This window comes from Tauraco erythrolophus, chromosome 8, assembly GCF_009769465.1.
Source record: "Tauraco erythrolophus isolate bTauEry1 chromosome 8, bTauEry1.pri, whole genome shotgun sequence".
NCBI lineage: Eukaryota > Metazoa > Chordata > Aves > Musophagiformes > Musophagidae > Tauraco > Tauraco erythrolophus.
In genome coordinates this window covers 7,089,564-7,107,656 of record NC_141472.1, presented here as the reverse complement: position 1 = coordinate 7,107,656, position 18,093 = coordinate 7,089,564, and the positions used below count along the sequence as shown (strand labels likewise).

General features: G+C 53.1%; 1 protein-coding gene across 1 annotated transcript; it reads right to left on the bottom strand.

Annotated features, from left to right (window-relative positions):
• Nucleotides 1-924: 924 nt before the first annotated feature.
• On the bottom strand, nucleotides 925-16,984 carry ITGB2 (integrin subunit beta 2). Its single transcript, XM_086616053.1, has 17 exons — nucleotides 16,870-16,984; nucleotides 8,613-8,679; nucleotides 7,568-7,656; nucleotides 7,091-7,274; nucleotides 6,739-6,909; nucleotides 6,280-6,521; nucleotides 5,972-6,126; nucleotide 5,931; nucleotides 5,675-5,770; nucleotides 5,445-5,534; nucleotides 4,966-5,106; nucleotides 4,513-4,697; nucleotides 3,487-3,731; nucleotides 3,008-3,227; nucleotides 2,655-2,860; nucleotides 2,376-2,542; nucleotides 925-2,085 (listed from the first exon to the last, which is right to left on the bottom strand). The coding sequence occupies exons 2-17, from the start codon at nucleotides 8,674-8,676 to the stop codon at nucleotides 2,020-2,022; spliced, it is 2,322 nt and encodes a 773-aa protein (XP_086472179.1). The 5' UTR covers nucleotides 8,677-8,679; nucleotides 16,870-16,984; the 3' UTR covers nucleotides 925-2,019.
• Between the last annotated feature and the right edge of the window lie 1,109 nt (nucleotides 16,985-18,093).

Here is an 18,093-nt window from a genome sequence, read left to right as displayed (position 1 = left end):
TCTCCACAGAGAGACCACCAAGCCTTTGGGCTAAAGCAAGACCCTTCTTAGCTCACTGTTTTACCTGTGAGCTTTTGCACATGCCCTAGCATAGACTTCTGTCTAATGGGATTACTCATCGCATTTCTTTTTGAAAAGGTCTGGATCCCTCATGGATTTTTTCTAATTGTCATCTGAAGCATCTATGTGGTTGTACTTGTACTGCATACTCTACACCAGCAGTAAGACCTGCAGCTGCTGACAGGAAAGATAGATAGTCTCTTCATGTTCAAGTGACGACTCTGTCTGGGTCCCTGAGTCTCTTCATGTTCAAGTGACAACTCTGTCTGGGTCCCTGGCAATGGGCATTGCGTCCAAGACCCAGAGCCCTAACCCAGGGTGCCTCTGGTGTCTTTGTGCAGCCAGGCGTGGGGTGCGTGGGATCTACCCTATGTTGGGGGTCCTCGACTCAAAAATAGCTGCAGGCTGGGATAGTTCTGGGAGGAGTATCAGACCCTTTCCTCCTTCTTGCCTTACCCTAGTCACAGTCACTGCTGAAGAACAGCCAAATGGCCCAAATTAACCCCTGATTGGACAGGTACAGCCGCTCTTGTTTAAGGTGGTCTACATGTAGCTGCCAGCAAATGGGCAGGGACAAGAACAGATTGGCATCATTTAGTGAGTCGGTTCTGGCTGGCAAGGGAGGACCTTTCGGGATGCAGATGGCAAGTTAGTGTAGAAGACTGTTTCTCTGGCCAGCATCTTTCCCGGGCACTGCATCTATGAGAGATGCTGGCACCAATGACAAGTTTTTGCTGTAGTTTCTCTGACGGATGCTTCAGCTGCTGCCCTTGCACCTGATTCTTAAGAGGACAGATGTATTTACTTTATATATTAATTTTTATTAACATCAAACCTCTTCAGAGAGCAAATGAAGATGTGACATTATACAGCTATTTGCACATTATTGCTAAACTTAAAGCAAACATGGAATTGTACCGCTGTCTCACAGGAATGACCCCACAATGTAAGAGCAATTAGCTGCTGTGCATGGTTTGGAAAAGTGCTGAGCTGGAGATGCTCTGGGTACTGCCAGGTCTTTTGCACTCCTGGCCCTTGGCATGTCTGATGCGCTCACAGAGCAGGGAAAAGATCTTGCCCTGAGGGTCATGGGAGAAGCTGTGGCTGAGCTCTGAGCTGTGGGCAACGTTTCACATGCTCAGTGGAGATGTTTCATAGTTCAACCAGTTGCTCCCTTGCCTCTTCGTCATGCAAAGGGCTCAAGGCCTTGCAGAGGTAAGCCAAGCTTGCAGGAGGCCAAGTAGAACCTTGCCTGAGGTAGGTCTGAGGGGGAAGCGACATCAGGAAGCTGATGATTGTGAAAAAAACATTCAGTGCATGTTCCCCGGCAGCTCTTCACCTCTGTGTACAGGTGCTCACTGGCACTTAGGGCCCTCGCCTCACTGCAACCTCTAGAGAAGACCTCCAGCCTGGAGGACCCTCTACATCCAACTCAGCAGTGAGTGCTTTAGAAACTAGTGCAAATATAATGGTGGAGACCAGTGCAGCAGGGGAAGGCATGGAGCAGCCTGGGAGCAGATCCTGCTAGAGCAGAAGAGAAAGGGCAGTTTTGAAATACCAGCTCCAAATCAAAGCTGGAAGCACTCTGTGCACTCAGCTGGTTTTGGGGCTTGGTGTCCAAGACTCCTGCCAGAAGGCAAAGTTAGCATCAAGAGGTGAGACTGTCGGTAACTGGTACAGGAGCCATTGCGTGTGCCTGCAGGTGAGACCTGCTCTGCAGTCCCATCCACAGCAAAGCTCTGTCTGTTCCCTTCTCCCAGCTCCATTAACCCAACTGTGACCAGAGACAGACATGGGGCAGTCCCTCAGCCAGCGCCTGACTTGTTGGTGGCCTCTTGGAAGAAAGGAACAAATGAATAGGATAAAGAAGAGGAGGTGGGAGCCTTAGTTTAAGATTTCCTTAGCTTGGCATTTCCTTATTTAACAGTGGGTCCTGGTGCTGCCTGGCATTGCTCTGCTTTATTGCCCGTTGAACCTCGGGTTCACAACCGTGGTGGTGGCACTCTTGAAGAGGGGGTTATCAGCCTGGAGGGAGAGAGGTGAGAGGCCTGCGTTGTTCTGGTGTATCAGATTTTCAGCAGTGTTACTCAGCCCACCCCTACAAACGTTAACAGTGCAGACAGCATTGGCGGAAGAGCCCACAGGCTGCTTTAGCCCTCTACAAAATCCAGCCAGGCTGCAAAACCAGCCAGTGGGGAGGGCTCAGGTCTGCCATGGCCACCTCTGGAGAGGATGTTCCCTCCAGGTGTGCCCACCACGTGTGGACACACCTGAGTGTCCCAGCACACCCTACCACCGCAGACAGGCTCTCTTACATCATTCCACTTGGCCTTGGACTTCTCCTTCTCGAACCGGCGGTATTCCCGGCGGTCAAACAGCTCTGTCAAGAGCCGCCAGATCAGCAGGAGCACCAGCCCAATAAGGACCACGCCAGCAACGGTGCTGCCCACAATCATCGCAATGTTGGGAGGCTCCGGGCACTCTGCAGGGCAGACAGACGGTGTCCGGCTACAGCCCCCAGCAAGGCGGTGTGGCCACCATGGCAGAGGTGGCAGCCTGCCTGCAGAGAGGCAGGAAGATGGGGGCTGGGGTACCTTTTTTAGGATCAACGGTGATGGTGTAAATCTCCTCGCCATCCTCCTGGACCATGCGGAAGGAGATCCAGCAGTTCTGGGAGTCCTTCTCCCTGCACTGCTTGCTCACCCCCTTAGACTCTTCAGCCACATGGATGTTGGGGCAAGCCTGGGAGCAGTTCTTCTCGAAGGGGCCGCTCAGGAAGGCCTTGCACTCCACGCACGAGCTGCAAAACAGGTGGCCACAGATCACCTCTGCAGGGGCAGAGGCCCTCTCACCTGTCTTTGGCCACAGCTGGGCTCTGCCTGCACCTGCCCGGGAGATGGGGGTGATCCCCGCCACCCCCCGTGCCATCTCCGCGTGGGTCACTCACACATATCTGCCGCAAGGCGAGGGGCAGCCGGGGCACTCCTCGCAGAAGGGAGGCTGGTATCCCCCCCGGCACTGGCAGCGGTTGCAGTGGCAGGTCCCACGGTGGCTGCACTCATTGCCACGGATGTTCAAACAGCCACTCGTCGACTTCTTGCACTGGCAGGCGCTGCCCTGGTACTCGGCCGTGCACTTGCACTCCCCACAGTCGCATTTCCCGCGCTCTACAGGGGGAAAGACCTTTCAGACCAGGATCCTACAGAGAGCCAGGTTGCTCTCCCTCTGCCTGTGTTTGGAGAGCATCACCCACCCTGCATTCTCCATGCCATCCTCCATGGGATGGTCAAGGAGGTCCTGCAAGTGGTGCAGTGGGACCCAGGACCCCTAAACGCATCCACTTTTGTTTTGGCAGGGAAAGACAGCATCTCCCTGGAGATTTAATCTTTCTAAACCGGTGGAGAACCCATCACACAGATGCACGACCTTTGCCACCGCAGAGGAAGCCATTGTGAAATTCACAGTTCATGTTGTCACACTCGCAGAAGGTGCCGTAGATCTGCTTGTCAGGCACATCGCTGGTGTGGCAGATGCACTGCCCACACACGCAGTCCCCCAGCCCGGAGCAGATGACCGAGCTGTTGTCCTTCCGGCAGCTGCCCTCCAGCTCCTTGCTGGTCTTGCCTTTGGTTTCACACTCGCAGTTCTTCCCCGTGTAGCCTGGATTGCAGCTGCCATCGAAGGAGAGAAGCAAGCCTGGGTCAGCGGCACAAGATGGGGCCCAGACTTCAGCCAAAGCAGGGCAAATCCGGGACAGACCCGCTGGAACCCAACCACAGCGTGCTGGTGCTAACTGTGCTGGAGCAGGGCAGCTGATCAGGAGGAAACCTCAGAAACACTGCTCTCCCCACTGGTCATATTTAGAATACCAAACAGTTGCCTGGAAATTATTGTAACATCTATAATTTCCAAACCCTTGCCAAGGAGGTCTGAGTGTTTCTCGAGGAAACCCAGTCTTCTCCTCTTGCTGTCACTGAGGGGCCGTGAAGCAATAATTGCACTTAAAGATCTGCATGAACTACAGCCCTGAAGTGAGATTTTGAGAGATTTCTACAGAAATCTGTGCCTGTTCAATGGGTGGGTTGGTGGATGGTTGGATAGTTGGGTGGATGGGTGGATAGCTGGATGGACAGGTGGGTGGGTGCACTTAGGAAAACAGCAGAGACTCCACCAACAGAAGAGAGAGCTCATTGTGTCCCCTGCCTCCAGGAATGTATACTGCCTCTCTGAACATGAAAATCGATGCAAAGCTGCAGAGCCAGGCCATGATCGATTACCATGTGTACAGCCCTCTATGACCCCTCACCTGGTCCCATGTTCTCCAAGCACACAGGTGCTCGGAGGAACCAAATGCACCACTCAGCTGCCCTCAGCTTGGCCCAACGGCCCCCTCCTAGCAGCTACCCAGCTCTGGCACCATTTGAAATGGTGTTTTGCAGGAACAGCATGTACCTGCAGATCCCACAGACAATGCTGCCTTTCCCACTGCAGGCAGTTGGGTTGGGCTGCTCGTTGCAGTCGCAGTCGCAGTTGCTGTCCAGGTGGACGGTGAGGGTGTCTGTGAAGCCCAGCGGCCGGATGGTGAAAGACTGGCTCTTGATGCACTCCTTGGCTGTGACCTTCACTCTGAAGATGATCTAGAAAGTGCAGAGTGAGAAAGGGAAGGGCTAGGTCAGGTAGCTTCAGGTAGCTTCAGCGATTGGAGGGTGGTATTGGCCCCAGGCTGAGCACGTGCACATCGAGCACAGTGGAGGATTCCCCCATCACACAGCATTTTGGACACTCCTGGCATTAAATTCATGTAAAGAAAGAGCCTGGAACAACAGGCGGGGCTCCTGCCATTAAACAGGATGGGCAGCAGGAACCTTGCAATCTCTGGGGCATTCCTGATATGGAGGAACATACCTCTTCGTTGATCTTGACATTGTCACACTGCCCTCTCGCTTCGTCCAAGGCGACTGTATCCTTACTGCATACAGAGTCATATTTGACATCCAGGACATCCGGCAGGGTGGAATGGTCCAGGATGATCCGTGAGGAGAGGTTCTGTGGGGAAATGGTGGAGAAAGTGCCATCAGTCCAGGAGGAGATAAAAGGGAGGAGGTGTGGGGCTGCAGGTCAGGGCTTCCCCCAGCCCAGGGGACAGGGGCAGGTAGCAGTCCAGGCTGGCGTCTCAGCTGCCAGGGGTGGTTCTGGAAAGGCAGGTGATAGCATTGGAGAGGTGGAAACCTCTTGCTTGCAGAGGGACTCAGCATGTTCTATCCTCAAAGCCCTGGTCCCAACTGCTCTCTGATGTTGAGGACTCACAATGAGAAACTTTCCCTGCTCTGAGCCCTGCAGGACAGGTGAAACACACACAAAAAACCAACTCCTGCAGCACTTACGTTGTAGGCCACCTGGATGAGTTCAATGATGTTGCTGGAGTCCTCGTTCAGCTCACCAACTGCTGACTTTGGGATCATCTCACTGAGTTTCTGTCAGTGGAGAGAAAACAGGTGAGCCATCTGCCCTGTGTGATGGCAGAGCAGGGGGCAGCGGCAGGAGGACACGCATAGCTGTTTCTGTCCTCCTGGGCAGGGACAGGAGGCACCTGGACCATCTGAAGTCTCCCTACCTTGTAAACATCCACCACTTTACTGGTGACAGCAAAAATGGGCTGAATGTTGTTTTCGGCAAGTTTCTGGACCAGCTGGCCGACAGACGGGTAGTCCTAGATGGGTAGAGGGAAGCTGTGGTCCGTGTGATCTCGCCACCAGCAGAAGGGTAGACAGTTTGGGTTTTGCAGCCCTAAGCATGGTGATTATACTGACCTTGTGGTCTCAGCAACAGGCTTTTTAATGTGACCTTTTTTATCTGCCTGGGGAAGCAACGCTGAGGGTGCAGAACCTCTGAGCAGACCCTGAGTACTTACAAACTCATTGCTCTTTTGTACATATTGTCCTCCAAGTGGCACTGGCCATCGTTGGGGGTCAGGATGGCCCCGAGTTTGCCATCACCAGCGAAGTGGAAGCCATCATCAGTAGCATACACCAACAAGCGGGTCACGTTGCGCCAGCCGATCAAGTCCTGCAAGTCCAAATCAGGACTTACACATGATGGGCTTCCAGAGCCCACCTGGAGAGGGGCAGAGCCACCTCCTGAGGGATGGTGCACGAGTGCGGGTCACAGCCCTCACACCTGCCCACAGCTGCTGGCAGTGGGGCAGACATAGGGACTCACCCCGCACACCGCTGCCTGCATCATGGCATCCAGCCCCCCCTCCGGGGCATCCAGGTTCCCTGAGATAAACTGCTTCCCCACTTCACTCTCAAACTTCTTGGCATTGTCAGTCAGGGAGAGGATGTGCTTGAAGGCAAAGGGAGGCTGGCACTGCTCGTCCTTGTTGGGGCACGGATTCTGCAGCTTCTCGGGGTGCGTGTTCACGAAGGGCAGCACTGTCTTGTCCACGAAGGAGCCAAACCCTAAGGGCATCCAGGACCGCAGCGTCAGGGGCAGGGACAGGCAGGGACTGGCAGGTGTCCCTGCAGCACAGGGCATGGACAATCTGCTGGCCCTCGTGCATATGTCCACGTCCCTTGCCCCAGCACACTCTCCAGCCTGGAAGAGGACGGGTCACGCTGCCCACTGCCTGCCTCCCGCTCCAGCCCCATGGCTCTCCCATGCTGGAGACAGGCTCACCTATGCGGCGAGAAGGGGTGGTGCTCTCCAGCGCCCTGAGCAGCTCCCCTCCTAGCTTCTTCACATTCTCCAGGTCATCCAGCATGGAGTAGGAGAGGTCCATGAGGTAGTAGAGATCAATGGGGTACCCCGTGGCACGGCGAAACTTCACCTCAAATACAGCGGGCTGGCCTGCAAGACCAGAATGCCAGGATCAGCTGCCGTGCTGTGGCTCACACCTCACCCCATCACCCACCCCTGCTGGGATCCTCCTCTCTTTCAGAAGAAAAGGGGAGGAAATGCAGGCTGGGAAGTGCTGCTGCTGAGCCTGGGGCTGAGCGGAAGGGCACTGGGAATACTGGGCAGACCATACCTATTCTCAGTTTCAGGTGCACCTCCTGCGGAGCCAGTTGTATGTCGCTGCTTAAGGGACTGTCCTGTGTCCTTGTAATGTTGTTGACTGGAAACTCAATCTCGTCACGCGGGCAGCCCCTCTGCTGCAGCTCCTCGATGGTGTCGCAGCGGATGGAGTCTGGCTCGCCGGCTTTGGTGAAACTCTGTGAGTTGAAATATCAACAGGAAAAAATCAGAGGAGCAGGAGGTGAATGGGCTTGTTACAAGATGAGCCTGCTCCCAAGCCAGGTCTCCAGGGTATTGATGGAGAAAGGAAGGTTGAAGGGTCCTGTTTGTCAGATCCCTCCTAGCTCCATTCACCATGTAGAACATGAAAAGCTCCCACGACACGGTCTCCCCCCTCCACCGCAGGCAGAGCTAGGTGGCCAGGGTGACCACTCCGCTCCCATTAGCTGACTGCTGGGGGCTGACAGTGCCAGAGACTACGTTAACCTACCGGCTTCTTGCACCAGGCGCAGCCGGGACCAGACTGGATGCAGTCCTTGCACGTCCCCACCTTGATCTTGGGGCACTCCGTGGCAAAGGCTGAAATGGAGAGAAGACAGAGTTGGCATGGGGGGACTCCAGGAAGGTCGGTCTGCAGAAGTGGTAGCCATGGAGTGCTCCAGGCACCAATGCTGTCCTGAGCCTGCCCTGTCTATAAAACCCACGCTGGGGGCCCTGGCAGGGTCCTCACCTGCCTCACTGTCCCTCAGCTGGGCTGGCTCGACTTAACTCCAGATCCTGGGAAATCATAGAATCATAGAATGGTTTGGATTGGAAGGGACCTCAAAGATCATCCAGTTCCAACCCCCCTGCCATGGGCAGGGAAGCCCTCCACTACACCAGGTTGCTCAAAGCCTCATCCAACCTGGCCTTGAACACTTACAGGGATGGGGCAGCCACCACTTCTCTGGGCAACCTGTTCCAGTGCCTCACCACCCTCAATGTAAAAAATTTTTTCCTTAGATCTAATTGAAATCTCTCCTCTTTCAGTTTAAAGCCATTGCCCCTTGTAAAAAGAGGCTTTATATATCCTTATAAAAAGTCCCTCTCCATCTTTCTTGCAGCCCTTTAGGTACTGGAAGGCTGCGAGAAGGTCTCCCCAGAGCCTTGTCTTCTCCAGGCTGAATGGCCCCAACTCTCTCAGCCTGTCTCCATAGCAGAGGTGCCCCAGACCTGGGATCATCTTTGTGGCCTTCTCTGGACTCACTCCAGCAGCTCCATGTCCTTCTTGTGTTGGGGACTCCAGAGCTGAACACAGCACTGCAAGGTGGGGGGGGGGGGTCTCATGAGAGTGGAGCAGAGGGGCAGAATCCCCTCCCTTGACGTGCTGCCCATGCTGCTTTGGATGCAGCCCAGGAAATGCAGGATCTGGCCCTTGCACGCCTCTCAATGCCATGTTCCTGCCACTGTTGGGCAGCATTTGGGTTTCCCCGCTATTTCACTGCCTGAGTAAGGTGCCGGAGGGAAGGCAAAGAGGAAGGGCAGGTCGGGCTCACCTCTCATCACCAGCAGCAGCACCCCGGTCACTGCTGGCAGCCAGAGGCAGCGGTCATGCGTCATTTTCTGCAAGACAAAAAGCATCCCTGTGACTGCCTGGTGCATGGCAGATGCAGAGAAGGGAGCCCTTGAAACCTACAGGAAGTGGCTGCAGGGCACGGTGGCCCCAGGGGGACGTGCCCTTTCCGCAGCTGTCCCACTATGGGCAGAGCCTGAGAGGGTGACCCTGCCGCAGCCCCTGGAGTCGGGCAGCCAGGGCCAGGGCAGCCCCCCTGGGTGCGTGGGCTGACCCAGGATGGGTGCTGCCGTGCTCTTATGAAAATAAGTTGGTTTCCCATAAACATAGATTTTGGTCTAAATGTGGAAGTCAGCAGAGAGGGAACTTGCACTGTATCGCTGTGCACTCAGCTGAACTACTGCAATGCTTCATGTAGTGTTTATCCAGACTCTTCAACCTGTATGATGGTATCCATGTAACATTGGAAAACCTCAAGCACTGCATTTAGTTTTTACCAGATGTGAGTTTTTTCAGCTTCTGTGTCAAGCTATATCTGTATGGAAACTGGAATCAAAGGTAACAAAAGGACCACTTCCATTAATTAACTAGCAAGGCATCCTAGACACATGGGGAAAAAAGTCCATTACTACTCGCTTTACATTTAACTGATTCATCACGGAAATCTAGTATTTCATGTAGTAAATAAATACAAGTTTTCCTGCTGACGATTTCCAACAAACGAGGGTTTCCAACCTCACGGCACAGGTGACCAACATCCTAGGAGAGCCACAGTCCCATCTCTGAGGGAAGCGGAGAGGCTTGCTCACATTGCATGGTAAGGTCCAGCCTGCCAGTGTGGCAACCATCAGCCTGGCTCTTGCACAATGGACAGGGTGAGGAAGAAGGATGGGGTGTTGGAGTCAGACTCTCATGGGGAGGGGACCAGGATGTGATGCTGGGGCTGGGGAGGTGGCTGTACATCTCTTATAGGTGTGCAGGGAAGGACTCCCAGCACATGGTCCAAACCCCACGAGCACTTGCTGGTGTGACTAACTCAGTCACACCAGTGTATCAGAGCATGATAGAGACTGTTCTTCACAAGCACATTCTCCCAGTGCCTGTTCTAGCTGCTCACACTTCTTGCCGCAAAGCACATCTCCTGATCCTGGAAATTTATGCTATCCATAAAGTTGGCTAAAGAGCTCTTGGGGAGTGATTTTTTCAGTGTTCTTCCTATGGTGTCAAGGAGATGACGTTCATGAACTCCATCATTTCTCTTAACACCTTCCCCACAGCACAGCCCTGGAGGAAGTAGCGGCATTACAGCATGGATGCATATAGGGATTGTGAAAAGAGGAATTTGTTGGAAGAAGAAAAAGGAACAAGAAAGCACAAAGGAACAACAAACATTGCCCTTTTTAGCAACGTTAGACACAGCATCCGAAAACCAGGTCATTGATTTTGAAATAGCTCTGATGCTGCCCTGAGCAAGAAAACAACCACTCCCTGCCTCCTGCCAGCTTTGCAAAGTGCCATCACCCTTGCCTGTGAACCTGCTGAATTAACAGCTCAGAGTGAAATGGAAACAAGAAAACAAGAGAAACCTTCAAAAGGCACCGAGGCCAGGTTAGCATGTAGGGCTGCTCAGATCTGCTTCTGAGACATCTGGATGTCCTTTCTTAGCTCTGTAAGATACCAGAAAAGCCAGGGGTGTCAGCCTTGAAAGAAGGTGTGGTCTCCTCCTGAGGGCAGAAAGGAGGTCTGGGTGAGTCAGTGGGTATCTCAGTGATATTTGCACAGTGAGGTTTAGTGCCCAGCCGTAGCGTGGACTCGGAGAATTGGCAGGACTGCTAAGGCTGGTTGCCACCATGGTTTATGGCAGGGGTCATCTGGATGTCAATGTTTCCAGGCTTGGAACCCCACCCTGCCCTGGAGCCAGCCTCCCTGTCCCAGCTCCAGCAGCCTTGACACTGCACGGCTGCACAAGCAACAAGAGCCACCTCTGCGGTCACCTGGTCAAACCCTCACAGTGACATGGCCCAGGAGCTCACTCTGTGGTGTCTGGCTGTGCAAAAACAACCGAAATGGGGGAATGGAAGAACACTGCTCTGCGAAGTTCAGCTCACAAGCTGTGATATTCAAGTAGCTTTGAGATGAGACGCAGTTGCTGCTCCCAAGAACAGAACATGGTTGGCATGGACAAGGCCTGCCCTGGCTGAACATAACGTGTGATATCCTTGAAATGGGGAGCAGAGTAGTACAGAGGTACCACCACTCATCCCTGTTACCAGGGATAGAGAATGGCTGGCAAAGGGAACCGCACAGCTGGCAAGGAACTGGATCACAACTGCTGCCTCAACAATGGTGGTGAACAAAGTCAGGTCACCAAGACCCAGCCAGGCATTTATCTGGGTAATTTGGGCGTGTTAATGTTTAACAAGTTGCAAAATTCCTGGCCTTTAGGTGAACTTTGCTCATTAGAATATCATTATAATACTAAATCACACCTCCATCCCAAAAGCTACCTGCCTCTGGGCTGTGACCACCCCTCACTGAGCATGCGTCCTGAAATTCCTCTAGTCCACACCTTTAAATTGAAGCGAGGAAAATTTACACCAATCCTGACAAAGATAGGCATGACTAGAGTCACTCAACCCTCATCTAAAAGTATAAAAATGGCTTAAGAGAAGGGGGTGTTGGGGAAGCCCTCCATCAGAACGTCTGGGATCAGTCGATGGGCTGGACCTCTCTTCTCCCCCCCATAGGGATGCCTGTTGGGTAAGAGCTCTGCGTTATGCGCTTGGTTACTAACACCTTGCAGCTGCTTGGAATTATCACTGTGTTTTTGCAGTCAGTCCCTATCACCGGCTGTCTTGGAATCTGTGTCCTGTCATGAGCATATGTAATAAAGTTTGTCATATATAAATATGTTTCCGGAAACTTCAACAACTGATACCGGGGATTATAAGGGATTTGGCCTGGTGCGCTGCCCGCGAGGGTCCCTGAATAGGTCAGATGACCACCTTCCCACTTAGCGGGCTGTCCAGAGGGATTTGTCCCAGTGACTCTGTCAGCATGAGCCTGATGGACTGGTCAAATCGTGAGGGGCTCGAGGTAACCCCCCTTCTCCTTAACTGGGGTGTGGCAGGCAGGTCAGGTACAAGGGTCTTGTCTTTCTTGGGGAACTGGTAGACTGGTCAAACTGAAAAGGAGAAAAGGACTCGAGGTAGTCCCCTTCTCTATCTTCTATCGATCTAACATCTTGTCGTAACGTGACACTGGCCCAAGACCATCCTGTGGTGGGTGGACAAAGCCCTTCTTCACAAAGACGTCTCTGCAAGTCCCTCTCCACCACCACAGCCCACCTTGGTTTTAAGGGCATCATTTATCATCACAGCTGCACTATCTCAGCCTGCATGATCCACACTTGCAATGTTTAGCTGGCCCAACACATTTTTTGTCACCTCCAAATTCTGCCAGCAATTTCTGAGCTTGCAGACAACAGGTAAAAACTCTTCAAGTAAAAAAAAAAAAAAAAAGAAAAAGGTCTTAACAGTAGTAGCTCTTATAGCTCTTATCAAAGCGGGGTGGACACCAGATCCCTATTGGACCCTCCTGGGTGCACCTTGCTGGGAAATGACTTAGATCACTCATTTGGGCTGTGACACCCTGTGCCCAGGATGCGCCTGGTGACCTGCGCCAGCCCAAACTGAGAGGTCCTCCAAGAGCAACATCACACTTGGAGGCCCAGCTGGCTCCTTCATGACTACATTTGCTGTACGCTCAGCTGTATTCATGCTATTCATTTGTTATTGATCTGCATCTGCTTTGCTGCACGTGTCCAGTTCATTAGTAGTGCCCTGGGGATGCTGAAAACAGTGTGAGCTCGTATTTCTGCAAACCCTCCCCAAAAAATGGGGTCAGAGAAATAGGCTTTTGCCCAGGAAGAAGTGCTACTGCTGGTATGAGGGAAGAGACTCTTCTACCCTTGTTTCTTGTAGCACTCAGCTGATTGACACCCCAAATGTGTGTAATTAGGCTCCAGCTCTTCTACAAACTAGAACTTCCCACACAAGCTGTGGGGACCAAATCCATGGGCTCTGTGAGCTCCTGCCATTCCACCTGCCCCATGTTTCCAAGTGTTTAATTCCTGCTACCATTCCAAGGTGTGGGGTAGCGATGGGGTTGGCTGAGGCTCTGTGAGCTTCTGCTCCTCATCCTTGCTGGAGGTTAGAGGTTCCTGTTTACAGGCTCATCTCATAAAGTAGTGCAAGTTTCCAATTAAAACTGGACTAAAAAAAGCTCCTAAACCCCGGAAATAACGTGGGAACTTTAACACACACCCAGCTCCGGCTGCTATTGGGTTTTGTAACATAGAGTTCATTGTGTGGGCAGGATTTGGATGCCTTTCTAATCCTCAAAGCTGTTTCTTTCTCCTGTCACAAGAACAAAAAACACACCCTGATAGTAGGGGAGAGCAGCAGAAAAAAGCTCACCACTTCTTTCCTTCTGCTGTGGAGGGAAATTATTCACTGGTGTGTGGGTGGAGGAGCATATACGTGACGTAGGGTGACTTTCAAAGAGAACAAATGGGGCTTCTGCTTTTGTCTGCCACCTTACAACATTCAGGCAAGAGGAAAGCAGTTTTTCGGTCTGACTGCATTAGCAGGGCCCAGACATGGGCCTCACCAGTGTTTTCTCCAACCCCTTTAGTGATCCCTTTTGCTCAGTTCTGGACTTGCAATGCCACCGCCAGTCCTGGGTGCTCTTCTCCTGGGTGTGCTCTGCCTGAGATGTTGTTTTTTTTAACTCTTTTTTATAAATTAAAGCAAGCAGAAGGATGCATGCAGTCCATCCTCCTGCCCTGGTGTGAAGGAGAACTGCAGAGCTGTACAACCACCTGCATCCCAAGGTGGGGAGCGGGGTGCCAAGACCGAGCACCCTGGCTATGGGCAGGGTGCATTGCCACTGGGCTCTGCTCCCTGGCCAGGGCTGCATGGTGGCATCGGGGGCAGAAGGCTGCACCCCAGGACCAGGGTCTTCCTTGGCCCTGAGCTCTGATCTTCTGGCCACATGCCTCGAGTGCCTTGGGACTGGGCTCTGCTTCACCAGGAACCCTTTGTAGAAGCCCCCAGGGTATTTCATCTATGGAGCATCTCTCACTTGTTTTATGTCGTATGCCTCGCATGGCTTAGGTAGGACAAAACACTCCTGAAGGGTATGCAAGCCAGAAAATGTGAAGATGGCCTCAGGGAAGGTGCATGAGGAAGGGGCTGGGTGCTGCCCTGCATCCAGGCAGGGAGCAGACCTAAGGCACGCCAGCCTCTCAGGGTGCTGGGCATGCTGAGGGGTGTCGGTGGGATGGAGCAGGCTGCTGTGCAGCACGGAGGAGCTAGTTGGGATTTCTAAATAGGGCTGAAGAGGAAGTGTTGATGCTAGTGGCGATCTCGTTGCTATAAATAAGACGAGCATTCAACAGCAGAGACAGGTCTTGCAGTCTGTTAGCCACAACTCCCCCTCAGCGCTTTGTTAAACATCTGTTTTCTTGCAAAACAGGAGGACACGTTCTTGTGCCTCATATCCCAGGAGGACTCCTGGGGTGTTCGCACCATCCGCCTGCAACAGCGAGGTGCCATGAGTGTCAGTGCTTGTGCCGCGGTGCCCCAGGCACCCCTGGTGGTGCATCACCATCAACTTGCGACAGAGACACTGGGTGTTGCACCCAGCAGCACTGCTCCTTTCCCCTCCTCACTCTGGGTGGCCCCAGACCCCACACACGGGTGGTAAATGAGTGAAGTGACATACGACAAGAACAGGAGAGTGGATGTCATTTGGCTCATGGCCATTTCTTCCATCACTTGGTTGGGTGATGCGGACAGTTCCCGCCAAGGCTGATGGCCGTACACAGGGCTGCCCACTGTCTAAGACCCCCTCCATGCAGAGTATCACACTCAGTGTGTGTGTATATGTATTTTTATACATATTTAAAAATTAGAGAAAAATATATAAATAAAAATACATAGAAGTATTTATATATATATTAAAAAGAATATATATATATTCCTATGTGCTATTCAGGAAATATGTATACATTTTATATATTTTCCTTCTAGCAGGGAATGGGTGTGTGGGATGAGCCCTCTCCCCTGTGCACCAAGCGCCTAGCCTGAGCTGTCCCTTGGCTCTGGGTGCCGAGGTCCCTGGGTGCCCATGGGACCCTTGCCCTGCCCTGGGAGGCTGGGGGTTTGTGCTGTTGGGTCTCCCTGGGCCAGAGGCCTGCTTGGGTGGGAAGGGGCTGCCCCGCTGGCTGCCGTGTCCTGGCTACTCTGGGATTCGTAAAAGCAGAGAGGCCATTCCTTGTGTCTGATCTCCAGTGGGCATCATCCCTTGGCTGAGTCCAGCGGGGACACCGTAACGGCCGCTGGGTTTGCAGAGATGCAGGACAGAGTTCTGGAGCTGAGCAGAGACCCAAGGACCCACCGGAGGGCACAGCCTGTCCCCTGCAGCTGGCAGAACTTGTGCTTTGTGGGAGCAAAGGAGGGATCCTCTATCACTGCCAGCCCTGTTGTGACTCCAATATGTTTTTCTGTGAGAAAATAAATCACCCTGCGCCATGCTCTTCAGCACGCTGAGATCACTCGCAACTGAAACAGCACCAGGATGACGACAGAAAAAAGTGTAAAAACCACCGTGTGAAGCAGGATGTGACAGCCGTGGTAGTGAAACACGCTGTGTGAAGCCTTCCCACCCCTCGCAGAAGCCATGTACAGCATCCGCGCTGGCCACAGGGCGGGACGGCTCCGCGAGCGTTCACACCTTTGCTTCTCACCTGCCTGCGAGGCTGGAAGCGGGGGCCACAGTGTTGGAAAAAGCATCAAAAATGGATGGCAGGCTACTTTCCCTGACACCTAGTGTGTGCCCTGCATTTTGTCTGCATCCGAGAGCCTTCCAGATTTTGGGAGGGACCCGTTCTACCCGCTGTTAGCTTGCCCACAGCCTCTGCTGCCTTCCTTGCCACTGCCAGGTGTTTTCAACGGCCATCAGCAGAGTATTTGATGTGTACAACACACAAAGAGATGTAGGAGAAGAGTGAAGGTCTCACCCTCTCTCCTCCCCGGCCCACAGGGGTGCAGAGACCTCCAGGAAGGTCCCTGTGCCAGCATAGAATCATAGAATGGTCTGGGTTGGAAGGGACCTCAAAGATCATCTAGTTCCAATCCCCCTGCCATGGCCAAGGGACACCCTCCACTGCACCAGATTGCTAAAAGTCTCATCCAACCTGGCCTTGAACACTTCCAGGGATGGGGGCACCACAACTTCTCTGGGAACCTGTTTCAGTGCCTCACCACTCACTTCTTCCTTAGATCTAATTGAAATCTCCCCTCTTTCAGTTTAAAGCCATTGCCCCTTGTTCTGTCACTACACGCCCTTGTAAAAAGTCCTCTCCAGCTTTCCTGTAGCCCTTTAGGTACTAGAAGGCTGCAATAAGATCACCCCCGGAGCCTTCTCTTCCCCAGGCTGAACAGCCCCAATTCTCTCAGCCTGTCTCCATAGCAGAGATGCTCCAGCCTCGGATCATCTTTGTGACCTCCTCTGGACTTGTTCCAACAGCTCCATGTCCTCCGTGCACATTGGCAGCGGCACTGTGCTGAGCCCCCCCATGGCAGCCATCCCCACTACCCTTGTGCCGTGCTGCTGCACCGGTTCCCTCTTCTCCTCTGAACCATCACATCCTGCAGCCGGCGGTGGGTGCTTGTACATGGGACCTCACAACAAAAAGAGGGTCCCAGGAGGGGCGACGGCACAGCCCCTAGTGCCAGGGCTTTCCCAGTGCTGCTGGCCGGGGTTGCAGCCAGCGCCACGCTCCCCAGCGCCATGTGCTTTCTGCTCTCCTCTGCACCACCTTCCAGACCTGCGGGGTGGTGAGGAAGGGGTTGTGTGGGGTCTGACACCCTCCCCCCAATAACTACCTGCAGTTTTAGGTTTCATCCTACCTACAAAAGGAAAAATATTGCAGACCAGGCACGCTGCCTTCGTCAAGGCTGCACAGACTGCCTGCCTTGCCATGCCACGCACGGGGGGACACTGCGCTCAGCCCCCTGGAGCCTGTCCAAGGACTCCAGAGGTGGGAGGTTAGATCAGGAATTATAAACCAAATTCACTGTAACACCAGAGCTATGAAACCACCTTATTGTCCAGCTGCCTCTCCCTCTAGAAAGGACAAACAGAAGCAAAGCAAACAAAGATGCTACACTCACCTCACATCAAGCCCTCTCCTCCGTCCTGTGCTCCGGCTGGGATGAGTATGGTCTCAACTTCTCAAGCTTGGCTGGGAAAAGCAGCCAAGCATCAGGAGCTTTGCAACGCACCCCAATCCTTCCTTCCTATTTCTGTCTTACAGTCAGCTGGTGCAGAGAGGAGGAAGTCGGAGCAGTGGCTGTGGGAGGGTGTGCTCCCCCTACGAACCCAACTAGTCCCACTCGAGCTGCCCAAAGCCCTGCCAAAATATCCCACCCTGTAAGGGCTCAGCCTGATCTCTCTAGGCTACACCAGGGGGTCTGCAGCCTTCCTGCTGCACCCAGGAAAGGGACCCTACCAAAATCCTGCACTTTTTGCTCCACTTTTAATCTTTCATAGGACTTCTGGCGGTCAGCCCATTCTGCCAGCAGGCAAATAAAGCTGGTAGAGGGGAAAAACAGTTCATTTGGGAGCTATCAGTAGCCCCTGGGTGTGGGAAGATGGGAAGCTGGCTCCTCTCAGACTCTGGGTTGGGCTCGGAAATTTTTGCGTTGGGTGTAGCAAAGGCTGCTGGTGTAGCAAAGCCTCCTCACTTGGCAGAGGATGCCAGTGCCATTCTTGCTGTGGCATAGCTCAGGGCTGCGTGTTTTTTTTTTTTAAGGAGCTTTCATATTTTGATGTGCAGGCTGCAGTAACTCCTCCCAACACACCCACAACAGTATTTCACTGAGCAGAGAGGAACCAGCACCTGGCAACTATCTCTTCACCTCTTTAGGGCACTAAAGCAAAAAAAAAAAAAAAAAAAGTCGTTTAGAAAATGTACAGGATTGTAGATTTTTGATAAAGATTGAGTCACATTAGAGTGACTGCCACGCATTGATGGCATTCACCTGCTGCTGTAGTTACGGAGCTGGGTTTATTTTTGCAGCGAGCAAAGAGAATCGCAGTGCTAGCAGCAGTTTCTGAGCCCTGATGAATGCTCCACCGGTTAGTGCTTTTATTAAAGAAGACACCAGGGCTTCAGGCTGGTTTCATCACAGCCAGGCGCTGGGCGTAGCTAGAGAGCATCACAGCAACACTTGCAGTGGGACGGGAATGCTGGAGCAGTTATCGTCTGGCTGGTGCAAGATACGGTGAGGATGGAGCCAGAGGATGAGCCTGCTGGGAGTCGGGGTGCTTGGAAAGCCTGGGTGGCTGCAGCCAGATGCTGCAGAGCAGCCCCCAGCCTGGAGCAGATGAAGCTG